This window comes from Dendroctonus ponderosae, unplaced genomic scaffold, assembly GCF_020466585.1.
Source record: "Dendroctonus ponderosae isolate FM_Combo_2020 unplaced genomic scaffold, Dpon_F_20191213v2 Dpon_F_20191213_4, whole genome shotgun sequence".
Taxonomy (NCBI): domain Eukaryota; kingdom Metazoa; phylum Arthropoda; class Insecta; order Coleoptera; family Curculionidae; genus Dendroctonus; species Dendroctonus ponderosae.
In genome coordinates, this window is record NW_026018611.1 from 13,954,983 (window position 1) to 13,971,209 (window position 16,227).

General features: G+C 32.9%; 1 protein-coding gene across 3 annotated transcripts in view; it reads left to right on the top strand.

Moving 5' to 3' along the window:
- The window catches only part of LOC109533651, a 24,994-nt gene extending 11,061 nt beyond the window's left edge, over positions 1-13,933 (top strand). Inside the window, exons 1-7 of one of the 3 annotated variants that reach the window (XM_019899032.2) lie at positions 4,672-4,836; positions 7,411-7,616; positions 7,697-7,832; positions 7,920-8,053; positions 8,390-8,512; positions 12,261-12,396; positions 12,676-13,933. In XM_019899032.2, coding sequence (XP_019754591.2) covers positions 4,794-4,836; positions 7,411-7,616; positions 7,697-7,832; positions 7,920-8,053; positions 8,390-8,512; positions 12,261-12,396; positions 12,676-12,743 — 846 coding nt within the window. In that variant the 5' untranslated portion in view covers positions 4,672-4,793 and the 3' untranslated portion in view covers positions 12,744-13,933. Of the gene's footprint in view, positions 1-4,671; positions 4,837-7,410; positions 7,617-7,696; positions 7,833-7,919; positions 8,054-8,389; positions 8,513-12,260; positions 12,397-12,675 lie in introns of those variants that run through there. The other 2 variants (XM_019899030.2, XM_048665928.1) reach the window with 2 other exon arrangements.
- Positions 13,934-16,227: the final 2,294 nt, after the last annotated feature.

The following is a 16,227-nucleotide window of genomic DNA, read 5'->3' on the forward strand; positions in this document are numbered from 1 at the left end:
TTCGATTTCCTATTCATTACCGTTTTCAAAATTTAGGTACCCGACTTGGTTGAACCCGACTGAAGAGCCAATAAATCAACACTTTTTTAATTATTGAGCCACAGAATTCGTTTTGGCATCATTGGATAGAGAATTGAAAAGTCGATTCAGTAACAACGTGAGTGAGGAAAAGCGAAATTTGAATATCACACACTTAGGTGCAAGATTATGCCAAAATTTCATGTTTTCTGTCCTATTTTTGCTCATATCTCGGAGGCAAAATGAGCAAAAACGCTCATATGTACATCATTCTAGAGAGAAATAAATGGCCTTTTTAGAAAGTGAACCATCGATAAGAAAATGTTGGCAGTTTTGTCAAAAAATGCCTGAATTCAAGAAGTTTTAGGTTTGAGTGTTTTTTTTTGAGATGCAAAATCCACTTGAACATGACGCTGCCTTTTCGAAGTTTCTCAAGAACCATTCGAGCCACAGAATTCGTTTTGGCATCGTTGGATAGAGAATTGCCCAATTTTTCCCATTTAATGAATTCTCTATCTTTAAAAATGTAGAAGTTACCCATACAAATATTCAGAAAATGGCCACCCTGTATAGTTTTATTGTTGAATTTTCGTGTTGTAATATTGATTGGTGTCCAATTGTAGGTTTGCTTTGATACAATAATTGCATACGCATTATTGTCAAATTATATATCGTATTATCAAAAAATTTCAATTTTTTAGGAGCAATATACCTAATTAAAGAGATTAAGCTCGTGAAAGTGAAGTAAAATCTAGAAAATAAATATTTATTATGGCAATCATTTGTCACATCTATGAGTGCGCATTCTATTAACATTAATAAGTTCTAAGAGCCGCAAACAAATCAGCAAATAAATTTAACTTTTCAAACACACATTTTACGACTCAAGTTTATATAAACTTTTTGTCTCATTTTTGCCGGTGGAATATGCAGTTAAAAGTATGTAATCAAATTTAGTTCACCCTGCATATCCACAACATGGTACATTTATCAAATAATTGCACCAATTTAAAGCAATTACAGTTGGCAAAAGGTCCTGTTCATTTATTACAGTTAAGTAGCTGCCAAACAAGATGCTGGACGGCCTTCTGTTTCGCATAACTTTTTCCCGCGCCAACAGAAAATCCATTTCTACCCCTAACTCTTAGAAGAGTAATTTGTCAATATGTCTGAACCTGAAGGATGTGAGATATTAACTTGTGACTCATTCTTACTCACTGTTCACGTTTCCATCGCAGGAGTACACACAGAGCGTCATATTATTCTTCGTTCAGATCGTTGAGCAAATATATTCAGTTAATGTGTTTTTGCGCAAGAAAAATAAAGGGTGATCAAAGATTAATTTCGTATACGGTGAATTCAAAACCGCTAAGCTTTGAATAAAAGCACTGGTTTACTTGCACAGAAATGATCAATTGCCGCTTACGGATCGTTTGCTTGAATATGCGTTTTTTATCTTAGCAAGCCAGGTGTTAGATCCGTCAGATGTAGGTATATTTTTAGTCGCCAAATATAAATGCGGATTCTCTCAAGACTCTCTCCTTCGGTGCAACTTATATTTATACAGGCTGTTACTAAATGTTGGTTGTCTGTAATGACAGAAATAGTGTTTCGCAACAACCACCATTTCCGCTAGATACTTTAAACACCTAAAGGAAAACGACCGTGTTTACTTGATCCATTCAGGAAAAGCTCAAATAGTTTTCGTATTTTTAGACGAACATCTGGAAGTCAGCAAGAGTCATTCATAACTATTTTCTTGGCGAGTTGTCATCGGAAAAGCGCAAAGCACTGGAACTTTGCAGAGCATTAAGTTCATTCATTGGAATGGTATAAGTGATAAAAAGCAAACCGATTTATTTCACTGTTTTATTATTTACAGTTCATTTTAAAGTTACCGTTTATTTTATTGATGCGACAGCGTGTTATCAAACACATAAAATACAAAAATTCCGTTTTTATTTCTACAATATGTTATTTTCGAAACTCAAAGCAAAGATTTGAGAACATTTCAATGTGACGCTTGCTGATATATTCTTCCTTAATTTGTTATAATAATTAAAATTACTTAAAATTGACTTAAAATTAGTTTTTTGGCACTTTTATCACTAAAAATTCCTTAAGATATTCAAAGAGTATTTTCTCAAGTTCACGCATGTGTGCGTATGGTGGACGAAATTCTATGTTTCAGCTCAGCTATTTCCAAAAGAGACTTTAAATGCTGATCTATTAAAAGCAGTTTTAAAACTTCTATCTATTTTTCACCAGAAACATACCTAAAAGCATTAAATATTTGAACACCTTTTATAAATGCACAATTTCATATGTTTATTCATTCAAAAAGGCAATATTGTTACCAATCTTGCAATATTTTTTAACTCCATCTTAGGATCACGATCGGTGTAAGTTTAATTTAAAATATAATTTTCGAATTTGTTCGAATAATTATGAAAGAAAATGATAATCGCGATTATAAACATGTGTTGATATGTAGATGTGTTGACAGCATGGCGAAGATTCCCCGCATAAAACATGAATTATCCTACATGGTCCAGTCGGATTAGATTTTTTTCCCGGCACTAAGTAGATTAAGGTAAAAGATTATTGGAAGTTGTTCGGAAGAATGTCAGAATGTTGGGACAATAATTTGAGCGCGATTTCCGGCTGTGGAACATTGCTTAAATAATTAATATATGATTAAATTTTTTTCCCGGCACTAAGTAGATTAAGGTAAAAGATTATTGAAAGTTGTTCGGAAGAATGTCAGAATGTTGGGACAATAGTTTGGAAAGCGGTGGAACTTTGCTTAAATAATTAAAGAAAATGCGAAAACCATTTTTTGAGCATATCTTTAGAACCTTTGATGATTTTTTCAAAAGTTTAATAGTTTTTTTCAATTATAGAAAATACAACTTGAGATTAGTTAAATTAAAATTCGTTCGATTGTTTAATAAAAAAGCAAAAAAACCTTGCATGACGTACGTGCAAAGCTGATTTTCAACTTAATGTTCAAACAATTTAACCTTTATTAATAAAATTTTCCTTTATTGTAAATTGTAGCACAACTTTTACGTGTAAAATAGACCCTCAGAGCAGTCGCTCCCACGACTCAAAAAAAACTTATTTAGACTCCGGCAAGAGTCTTTTTTTAATAACAAAATATAAATGAACAAAGAGTGATGAATATTTGAAGCTAAAGTTTATACCACTTATAAAGTGTAAAAACCCCTGCAAAAAAGTTACTGTACTATTTTTTTTAAGCAAAACTAAATGAATCATAGAAAATTTCAAAAAAGCTAAAACCAGCGGTTTTTATTTATTTTTTGAGGAAAAAATTGAACGGATTTTAATTTAGTTTGTCTTATATTGTAGGTATTTTTAATATTTGAAAAACTGTTCTTTCAATAGCATGAACGGTTCAAAACTTATGCTCAAAAAACGGTTTTTCTCACTTTCTTTGATTATTTAAACAGTGTTCCACAGCCGGAAATCGCGCTCCAACTATTGTCCCAATATTCTGACATCCTTCCCAACAACTTCCAATAATATTTTACCTTCATCTATTTAATGCCTGAAACAGGCATTTCAAAGACTAATCTGACTGGACTAACAATATTTCCACAAGAAGTCAATTTTTTTTATTTTATGTGGAAATAACTAACGGCATTTTTTTGAAATTTTTTAAAGTAAATTATCTAATAATACATCAATATTTTCACTTCGTAATGTTCTAAAACATTACTTATTTTTGACGCAACAATTCCGCTTCCTAAAACAAATTCATATCCTTAAAAAAGTTTATTACAGCCTTATTTTTACGAATTTATTACAGCCTTAACTATTAATAGAGGTTCTCAAATAAAACAAAGGTTTTTGTTTCAGTTATTTTACCTGAAAAAAATTCTAAAACTGCGCAAAAAATCGATATATATTTGTTTTAAGCAGTAAAATAACTGGTTGTCCCTGACGCACCTCCCTGGAAAAATTGGATCAATAGGAGGATCAAAATCACATATAGAGGATTTACTAATACCTGTGCCAAAAAAATAAAATAAAGACATCAAACTGGAACAAATTTGAACATAAACGCTTCACAATTATGGTGTACTTGTCTATACTGAGTCGCTGTTTGTTGAAATCATTTTTTACCTTTCGCGTCATTGTTAATGCATTTAAGGAAGACCGCACGATTTCAGCAGCATTAAAATTTTAACAGAATGTTTTACTGCATCAAAATAATCAGCATTTAGAATTTAAGTTTCCGAACTCAATAGCAACAAAAAATGATACAATCAACTTACAAGTATCTCAATGAAACAATAGAAAACTTTCAGAGCAACATTCGATTATTATCCTGTAATTTTCCATTTATACAGTATACATATCGAAGAAAATGAATAAAAAACTACAAAATTACCTTATTATTTTCACTCACGATCTCAGTAATGTAAGCGAATAATGGCAAACTGCGAAATGGAAAACAATATCAATCAAATCGGCTTTGCAATTTTCATTCTTTCGAAATCGATTATTGAATTGGAATTGGAATCGGTGCAATCATATTAGAATTTAACGTCAATCTACAGCTAATATTTTTCAGTGTCATTTCGTTGCGATAGTGAAGTATAAAAATACGTCTATTGGATATTTTAATAAAAGTGTATTTAGTTTATCTAATTTGAGAAAATTTACGTATGGCGAATCGCGCACTTTTAATCCGGTTTACCAAACGATGAATTAACATACCTTTAACGTTCGACAAACGATCAAAATTGATGATCGAATGCCCAAATACAGTGCCAACGATTCTCGAGATATGTAAGTTAAAATTCTACGATTTTTTCAAAGCCGAGCTTTTGGCTTATAACCTTTTTAAAGTTATGAGTTTTGGATTATGAGTAATTACAGAAAAGCATTTTCGCTCGATATCGAGTCTTTCTGATCGGTGTATCGAAAATGGTCGAATAAAAATGGTACTAGTTGCTACATGTGCTGTTACAATAACTCGGTATACTGATTTATTATTTTATTAAATAATTGAACCGATTTCGCATTTTAAAGACGGTTTTAAGGGCAATCGAACGAAAGAATTCCGAAAATATATCTGGCAACGGAAATTAGTTAGATCGTAGTGTGGAGAGTTCTTCATAGTGATCAACTGAAAAAGATCCAGCATTTAATTGCTGGAATCTTAAAATATGTGCTGCGATATTGTTAGTGGTTGAAAGTTACCTTAGACCTTATCCTCTACATACTTTTTACGGACTAGTCACAGTTTTCGAAAGACGGCATTAATAACACGCGAAATAAGCATATTTGGATTCATGAACACCCATACTACATACTATTGTGATGTAGAATCACTTTATTTTGGTGCGGTCTGTTAAGTAACCAACTTTTCGAATATTCTTCTTTGGAGGAACTTTTGGGGCCAGAAGTTATTTGCACTTTTTAGATAAAGAGTGTCCGGAGTTTCCTAGAGGTTGTTCCGTTGAAAATCCTAACAAACATACACGACACAGACAAACCACGACATTTTTTAATTCAAGCTTTCCTCAAAGTAGAGTTTACCAGACTTGTCATCTTTAAATTTTTTTGGTCGAATTGGCTTAAACCTCGCGTGTATAACAATAGAAATACGCTTCGAACTGAATTATGTGGCAACATTTCTTGGCGAGTAGTTATATTTTTGTTATTTTTCATCATATTTTTATTGATTTTATCTAAGTATCTATTTATATCAACGTTTATCATTACGCTTTTCTTTCTGTCCAACAAAATGAACGTTCAGAGCCGAATTTTTCCTAACTTTGAAACTAAATAAATTTTGATTACTTAGAGCGATTTGGTTTCGGTTTCAGTGTTATTGAGTCCCATTGATTTTTTGCCAGTCAATGCTTGGGTAAAAATGAAACATTTATTAAGTTCAGCATGCTCCTAGCTTGACGACGCAGAACATTTGTTTGGATCAACATTTACAAATTTAACATGAAACATCAAAAAGGTAAAGGTAAATAAACCAAAAAACTCGACATGGTTTTTGAATTTTTCGGCAATCTGTTCTATTTACAGGTATGTCTCAAAAAAACAACTTTTTCATTTCGCAGCGATAGCTTTTCTGGTCTTGGTGCGAGTTTCACGATCTAGAGCTGATGTCACCATGCTTAAACAACCAAACAACAAGCTTAAACTTCATAAACGATTTAAAGCGAAAATGCGATATACAAGGTTGCACAAAGAATTACCCAAACCAGAATTATCGAGAAATCTCTCATTCTGAAAGATTTTTCACTAATTGAAAATTACTTTCAATTAGTTGGTTGATTCATGCAACTTCAAGTGTACTGTAAAGTTTTAGCTTCAAGACAAGTCCCAGGTTTTGAAAATGGGTTCAAGAGAAAAAAATTGTCACTGCTAGACCAAAATGTTGATTTTTTGAAAACTACTCTGTAAATAAACGTGATGAGCGAAAAACGCGTAAACTAATCTTAATATATCTATCTTAATGCGTGTTGTTGAAATACAAAAAAATGTTTTCTTACCCAACTTAGAGTACGCGAAACTTTCACCAATTTTGCATTATTTTATTTGCCAACCTGCAGAAACTTTCTCTGGCACTGTTTTGCACACCGTTGTGCTTTAGTGCGCTGAGGATTACTGCTTGCCTTTTTATGTCGTTTTTTATAGATGATTGATTGGATGATTACTGATTTATTAATTTCTATTTATTGATTATTATTCGATTGACAACTTCACTTCTCCCTTGTTACACACCAAAAACACCAGCACAAAAATAATGATAGGACGCCGAACTGACACGTTCATAAATGTTTTTTGCAAAACACGCACTGACGGAAAAAGAATTGCACTAAATATACTTCAAACAAAAATCAATTTGCTCTAAGGAGTCAGAGCTTATCCAGTTCCAGAATTAGAATTTATCAATGTAACGTTGATTTTGTTGAGCAGTTTAGTAGAGACAAGTTTATCGACATACAGTTGATTTAAACTTTGCATCAGAATAAACTCTAGAAAAGCTGCTATAGTTTTATCTGTCGACGTTTTGTCAGGTGACACCCTGTGACACCCTATATCGCATTGATCATGTTGATCATAGGCCTCTAAAATTGAAATATGAAATTAACTAATAAGAAAATAAGCAAACCGAGAACATTATGCAAAATAGAACTCCAGCAATTTCTAGCCAGCCGATGTATTATCAAAATTAGGTAATCTATAATTAAGTTATATTAAATACAAATAATTGTGTACAATATTTTCTGATTTGTGAGAATATTTTCCAGTTTATCTTTCCAAATGTTTTATTAAATTTCCATACAAACGCAAAAATGAACTTATCGTTTGATGTTTCCAATTCAACTTTTGTTTCAGATGTTCGGTCATTGCGTAATGTACAAGCGTTAATCCCACAAGCAGCCAAATTACACGATTCCTTAATCTTCCGGTGTGAATTCGATTTGGAAGGTGAGCCACTTTATACCGTCAAATGGTACAAGGGTCCAATGGAGTTTTTCCGGTACGTACCCAACGAGGACCCAAAAATGCAAATATTTCCGGTTTCAAACATACAGGTTGATGTAAGTTTCTAGATATTCGGCGAACCAATTTATTTGGACACAGTCCTTAACGTACGACTTGATCATTTCCGTGATTTCAGCTAAGCAGAAGTTCCTTGAATGAGATTGTATTGCTGGATGTCGAGCAGGAGGCCACAGGGCGTTATAAATGCGAAGTATCAACAGATGCCCCTAATTTCTACACAACAGCGAGCTCTGCATTTTTATATGTAGTAGGTAAGCTGCAGTTTTCTTAACATTCCGATCTATTCCGACATACCTCGCATCATATTTCCAATTGATCATTACAATTTACATATACAGACGTACCTGAGGAAGACCCAATTATGGATATTAACAAAGATCAAAGTGGACATACCAACGTGATAAGAGCAAACTGCACTACACCTCCATCCTATCCAGCAATGAATGTGACATGGTACATCAATGGAATAAAGGTATCGTTTTAAACAGGGTGGCCAAATGAAGGCAAACTAGAGACATTTTCAGACATCCAAACCCTTATTATTTTGATAAACCAGCATTTGATAATGCAGACATATTTTATATTTGAGAGAAACAATTTCGCTGTATATTTTGAACTTCTTATACTTTTATCGCCAAAATTTGAGAAACCGTCATATGATCGTCAACTTAAGATTCCTCTGTGCGTTACCGGATTCTTAAATCGTTTCTGCATTTTTATTTAGTCATACTTTAAATATTTACCAGTAGTAACTAATATAATCCCTAACATATTGAAGATTCATTAGTCAAGAAATTTGAATTTGTAGGTGAAGGAAACCGGTAGGAAATCTGTGAGCTTAGATCCTCTGTATGCGTACTCCAAGAACCGACGATCACCTTACATGACGATATCTTATCTGGAGAAGGAAATTGATGAAAACATTTTCCAGGTAATTAATAGAATTTTATTTTTCGTAATTGGTACTAGAACTTGTGAAAGCTGTTATTCAAATAACAGGAACGTTTTGAAGCAATTGCTTACTAAATGTGCTAAAGCTAATTAGCTCGCTAAATCTGTGTAAATATATATGACAATCTGCGTATTTTGAAGCAGGATTTTAACGAGTAGTTATTTTAAGATAAACACAGGTCATTGAAGGATTTTAAAACAAGGCTACTTTTTACAATATTGAAATCAATCATAACACAAACAACCATTGTCGGAGATTTAAATAGGTATATTTTTAATTCATAACTATTTGATCCATTTTTTCATTTTCCTTTCGTATCAACACTCATAGATACATATATTTGGGTAAAATGTTTCAAAACTATTTTCGGATCTGATTCCACAAATATGAAATTTTTCAGTAAAGAGAGTTTTTCATTTAGAAATCAACTGAATAAGGGGAGTAAGCAAAACATCACTTTATTTAAAAATATTCGTGAAATAAACTGTAATACTGTACTTCGCCCATAAATCGTCAGCCAGTTCCCTAATTCTCATTTCGCTGTCTATTCGTTCATCGTCTCCAGGTCCTCCGTGGTCTTCCGCCCCTTCTTCACCCATTTGGATTCCGTTTCAGTATTTGTTTAGGTAGTCTTTCGTTATCCATTCTCTGCACATGCCCGTATCATACCAGTTGTTTTATTCGTCCAATATCGCATTGTCCTACTGTCACAAATTCTTTTGTTCGTTGATTTGTAACGGGTTCTCTCTTTGATCTTCCTGCTGCTCTTCTCTAATAGTCGATTTCTGTAGCGTGCAGCATTTTTTTGTTCCGTCTTTGATAGGCCAGACTTCTGCACTTTACGTAACAATACTCTTTACGATGGTGACATATGTATATGAGCTTTGGGTTCTGTTTCGATATGATCTGGTCCCAGAGTATTCCATTTATTCAAGTTATCGTTTTTCTTCCTTGTAAATTTCGCTCTTTTATAGCTCTGCCCGCTGTTGTTTTCACTAATTATTAATTAACTATTTATACTCCTCACAAGACTTAATTCGTTGTCCCGTATTTAACACTCAATCCTGTTTTGTTCCACCAATGCACATATACTCAGTCTTTTTTATATTGACCTCCAAACCGCACTTTTTGTATTATTCTATCACTCGTCATATTCCTGGGCCATTACAATATGATCGTCGGCGAAACAGAAGGTGTATAAAATGATTTCATTTAATGGAATTCCCATGCTTTGGTATTTTCTTTCTCATACTTTAAGGATTGGTTTCAAGTAAGTCTTCAAGAGCGTTGGCGAGATATAGCAACCCTGTTGACTATCTTTATTCAGCTGAAACCCTCTTGTTAGCCTTTGTTTTATGTTGACTTTTGCTTCACTATTGTTGTACAACTCTTCAATTGCACTAATCAGCGATTATATCTGAATTATGCAAAGCCTTCCAATGTAGATTAAGTGGTACGCGGTCGTATACTTTTTCTTAGTCTACGTATAGTAAATGCAACTCTTGCCCGTATGCCATTTTCTTTCCGATAGCTTACGTTATACAGAACAATTATACAGCGTTATACAATACAGTCGATTTTCCTGCTCTGAATCCGACCTGTTTTTTGCCTCCATGTCTTTGTACTCATTTTCCATTCTATTTCTTATTATTTTACTGTAAATTCTGCTCAGCGTACTAGTCACAGATATGCATCTATAATTGTCGCACTTATATKTCTTTCMTTTTTTGCGAATTGTGGATATATATGATGTTTTCCACTCGATTSTSTTTTGGTTCTGTTTAGATATTTTTGGAATAGATTTCRTAGYCTCACAAACAGYTCGTCAGTRCCGTATTTAATAAGTTCAGTTGGTATATTTCCGGGTCCGGCAGATTTTCCGCYTTTTAAGGCTGTGCATACGTTTTTAACTTCAGGAAGTGTTAACGGTACCYATTGGAGATTSTATCGTTCTAAAGGCATCATTTATTTATTCTTCTTGAAATTCCAYTCTTTCTTCCGTTAAAAGYTTTTTAAAGTGTGCATCCCATTCRTTGTCTGATATTGGCGAAATTATCTCTCTGGTCTWTTCTTTTCTAATTGATTTTATCATCTTCCAACTTTCGGTACTTCTTCGGCCTCCTAAATAAGAATCTTTTTCTGGCACWTTTGCGTCCATGTTAYATTTTTCTTGTCACTAATCATTTTTCTACATTTGATTTTTGTCTGGCATTCATGTGTTTTGAGATTCTTAAGTAAATGTGGTAGAGTTTTCTCTTTTCCTCTATTTCTCAGCACGCCGCCAATAGGGCTTTCTTTACTTCGATTTTTCTTTTACCAARCCTARYGCTTCTTTTGCCACTTGATRTAATGCCATACCTTTCATTTGGGTTTTCGTCGGAACGTGCCTTGAGTTTTTCGTTAAGTCGTTTTTTACGTAGGCTTTTTACGCTGTCATGCTCTGGGCTTAGTAGGTTGTATATACAGTAATCAATTTCTTCTATTCGTATGTCCCTCAGCCGATGTTAGTGAAGCTTTTGACCTTGATAACTGATAATGAAATAGAATTTTCGCTTCCAGAAAATAGTGATTACTTCCGCATGTTGGTCCGTTTCTGCTCTGACCTTTTGAATTTTTCGTTTCGTCTTTTGTTTGTTTGATAGTCAATTACTGATTTGCGATTATGGGAGGGTTTGGTCCAGGTGTATCTGTGTATTTCCCTGTGTTAGAAAAAGTTCTTTTGAATTTTTAAGTCTAGTGGCTCGCATACGGTAATTAATCGCTTTCCATTGTCGTTATCAATCTCTTCTCCAAATCGGCCCACCGTCAGAATATTTAACTTTTTATCTGTTCTGCTGTTTATGTCTCCCAATATAGCAATTTCGCGAGATGTGCTGACTGTTAATATTTTATTGTAAATTGGTTTGAAGAACTTGTCCGTTATGGTTACGTTGGTGTCATCGTTTATAGTATATATTCCAAAAATCGTCAGTCTTGTGGTTTCTCAAATAAGGCAGGGTATCTATAATTCTGTGCCATTCTTGGAACGATTAAAGAATTTGAATTTGAATGAATCGAATTCAGTATTTTTATTATTTTTTAGACAACCCAGTCCCGAAAAAATTTACCATAATCTTTGATTCAAATCAAGTGAATGAGAAATACTGCTAGAAATCCGCTAGAATATGAAAATTTTAAAATCCATTTCCCGTTATTTGCTGCATTTCTGCATGCAAATATTTCCTTGCAATAGACGGAATTTAAAAAACAAAAAAAAAACACTGAACGTGTAGTCCGAAGTGGAACTGAATGTCAACTATGAGTCCAATATGAAAAAATCCGGATTTTCGGATGAAATTGCACTTCTCGTAGGAATTGACCACAAAATTAAAAAGTTTATAACTCGACAACTGGGTTGAATTTCAAATATTTTATCCTAAAATTGCTTCAATACGTGGTTCTAAAATTTGCACAACTCCAACAACCATATGTGCATTTAACTAATAATTCTAACATAATAATTTTTCTTGCTGTTCTAATAACTTTGCGTTAATCTATTTACGGTGTTCCTATGCTTGCATAATAGGACAATCAATAACATATACAAATTCAGAGTTTAGAAAGATTACAGATTATTGAACTCTTTCAAAGCTTATATTAGAGCCACATTAATGCGAAGTATCAAATGTATTAAAATAACGAATATAAATAGCCCTAGAGCCATACATTACAGCTGTTTACTTTTCAGAGTGGCGCTATTAAAGTCCAGTGCATCAGTACGTTATTCAACTTGTATAAAAGTGAGAACGTACGGTATATTGATGATGTTAGGCCACAGCCTTGGCCATCGTCTGTTATTGGATCAACCGCAGCAAATACTACAGGTATTATTAATTATATTTAATGTTTTGGTTTCTTTCCTGTGACAACTTTAGCCTAGGTAAATATTATCAACAGCAGAAGATGATTTAAATAACTCTTTTTAATTTTGAAACTTTACTAAAGTTAAATACAACTCATTTTTTACATTATTCGTTTATCAAAAACTAGAATGGTGAGTTTTGGTTTCGTAATTATAATATTGTCTTAAGCAATTGAACCAAACCTTAGTTCTTTAAGTTTTAGAACTTAAGACTTGTTGATTAAACCGTTAATATTTTCAGGTTCGTTGATAGTCAAAACCACATGGGCCTGCATAATAACTACTTTTGCATTAATTTTTATTCAATAATAAAAGAAGAAGCTTTAGTGTTAGTGTTATTTTGTTGTTAAATTTTGTTGCATTGTACAGAAAATGGTTAATTGCGCTAATGGGTCCAGTAAGAGTCCTGTATTTCTGTAATTAACAGGCAAAAATGAAAATAATTTTTCAATTGTGTGACCGCCTTTGTATGTGATCATCTAGGATTTAGTAACTTTTCTTTCATAGATTTTGTGACCTAAAATTAATGTGATTTGGAATGTAAATATTTACATAAATAATCGCCATAGAACATGGGCGCCTATATGTAAAAATGCGGGTTTTTTACAAATTTTTATGATGATGCGGTTTTTGTTCACCTACACCATTATAGTATATTATATTGTATTAAAATATCCTTATTATATGGATTCATCAAATCCAACTCAAAACTGGGTCTCAGATTAAAAATGTAAAATTATAGACTCACGTAAACATTCGAAATCCAGGAATAAAGATAAGAATATGCTCAACATAAAAATAATCTTAAATATTTCATTTGCATTTAAAACAGTAATTTTATTTAAACACTTTATTTATTTATTTAAAACTTATTTAAAAAAGCAAACCCTAGCAATTTTTACTACAAAAATTGAAGAAAGGCCATTTTCATAGGTTTCAGCAATGCTGAATGCCCAGTTAATGTCCAAGTCACTTGGTTGTTTAGTTTTTTTGTATGCAGTTATATGCAATTATTAAAGAAAGGCTTTGCTGAGTGGTAACTGATGCACTGTTTCTCGTTTTTGATTATTAACGTTTAAAATATTATGTAATCGAAACAAATAAATAATTAAACTTTAGCTAGCCTCAACATTTTTACATTTTCCACATAACTGTAACATAATAGAAAATATCTAGAACAACAATATTATTCGGAATTGTTATTGTAGTAGGCAAAGGTACAAATTTGCTTTTTCACCATATGGACGCCCAAGCCACAAAGCCGTTCATTTCATTAAGCTTCTTTTTGAAAAAAGCCATCGCAAATACTTCCAACACTGACTATAAAATATTACTAGCATACACCAAAGACTGCGTAGTAGATAAATAATATATTTTATAATATGTTTACCTCTAAAAATTGAACACTGTAAATACAAGAATGGGTGTAAAGTGATGTGATATTTGTATGTAATTGAGCTTAATATATGTATATTAAAAATAAGTCCGTTTTTATGAAATTTGAGTTTTATTATATTCCTATTTGTATATAGCCTAGCTAGTTTCTATATATTTGTTCAGAAAAAGAATCGGGTGCAAGATCATTCCTTAATAATGGAAAATCCCGATTCTGGAATCTTATCCGAAAAAGGATATTTTTCTAAATACATGGCATTAAAAGTCGTAATTTTAATTTATTTTCGTGTCATTATTCTAAAAATATTTGCGTTGACAAAGTAAAATTTCCTGACGTTCGCCTTTTTTGATAAGACAAGAGATAACTTTTTACCCTGCACAATTAAATTCAGTTCAAAACCGCAAAAAAACAATAATTTCACACATCAATTTTCAGCCAGATTTAACGGGCGCTAAGTTTTAGCAATTCGCGAAAATAAAATGTGATAGAAATAACATTCCGCTTCATTTGAGGAGAGAGGTGTGGTTTATGGAATATGGAAGATCCACCTCATTTTTCTCTAATACTTAGATGCATATGTTCCAAATCGTTGATTGACAGTGGAATCATTATTGCTTGGCCACCTAGAAGTTCGGAATGCGATTCTCTGCATTGTCCTATTTACTCTCAAATAACGGATAAAGTTTTCAAAGATTGCATTATTTCGCTTAAATTGTGGCATAGAATACAAAGAGCTGCTAACAAAATCACAGCCAAATTCTGTATTTTGCAAACTCGAAGAACTCGAAAGTTTTACTCTCTACAAAATTATACTATCAGATCTGGAATTTATGTTTTGTTTTAAGCCTACCATCAACTTTTTAAAAATGTCAACCTATATGTTTGATACCGGGTTTTTAAATTCTTGTTTTAGACAAGACATTAGACTTTTTTTCAAATGTTATCCGTTTCTTCGCAATATCATATTTATAACTGTATTATCAAAAACTGTAAGTACCTCCCTGACTTAAAACTATACATATAGTATATTTGAGAAAAATTTTAGAGTATGACCTAATAGGATTCACGGAATGAAAAAGATAAGGTTAAGGAAATATACTCAAGAATTTTGCAGTCAGCCAACAGGTGCTTATACGCCTTAAAAGATATACTGGAGTCAAAATACGTGACTAGGAGAACGAAAGTCAATACGTACCAGACCAAGACCCGTGGTAATAAACGGCTGCGAAACCTGGACTCTTACGGTACGAAATGAGAAATTCATTCGAAGATTCGAGAGAAAAGTGTTGAGGAAAATTTTCGGACCCACCAAAACCACAACACGCGGAGCTACCGAATAAACAAATATACAACCAGGCAGAACTGATTAAGCTCATAAAAGGTTGTGATAGGCAGGACACGTACGAAAACACTCAGAGAATAGGATGGGCCGCTTAATATGGGACAGAGGACCACTTGGAAGACCAATATTGAGGTGGCGTGATAATATAGCATCGGACCTCCAGAAAATCAGGATCGGGAATGATCTAGAAGTTATGGAAGTCCGAGACAGATGGAGGCAAATTATGGCCTCACTTAATACCCACCAGGGGCTGTAGCGCTACGAAGTAGTAGTAGCAGAAGTTTTTAGTGATGAGGCCTGATATAGCCAGATGTTTATTTTGGTACCAATTGAAATAAAGACAAAATTCGTGTTTTCCATTTTTTACTTTCTGTAGGGTGCAATCTAAATACGTCCCACAGAAATGTAAAATGTAGTAATCGAGATTTAGGAGCAATTAAGAATGCGTATCAAAACTAGATTTCACAACTGAATTAGTGACACCAAAAAAAGTGTCACTAAGAAAGTGAGAAATACTTTAAAATATATGTCTAGATTGGGTTGATAGCCTTTTTCTGTAGGAAATAAAGATTATTTATATATACAGGGTTATTCACGCTATACAGCACGGAAGTTTGCGGCTAAACCGTCTGATTTTTAAAAAGTATTATTTTATGAATTGTACCGAGCGCACATTTTAAAAATATTTTTGTAATGTACAGAGTGTCCCAAAGGCTCTAAAGGTATCAGAGTTGCATTTTTTTAAATGGACTGTCCTGTATATTATTGCATTTTTGGATTCGCTGAACAAAATAAGTGTCTGTATTAATAAGGTTTATAATACCTAAATCTTAAGGTTTTTTAAATAATACGAATTGAGTCAAAATCTGATCTAATTTTCACGTGTGAAATACTTTAGAAGTATTTAAGTTATGTAAACTGACAAATAAAATAAATGGTTTGACATGTGTAAATGGCATAGCCAACTTAGATACATTGGAACCTTAAATTAAACATCACCAAATGGTGCACAGAGCGACTATTTGACGTATTTTGTAAAAAGGCAAAAACTTAGC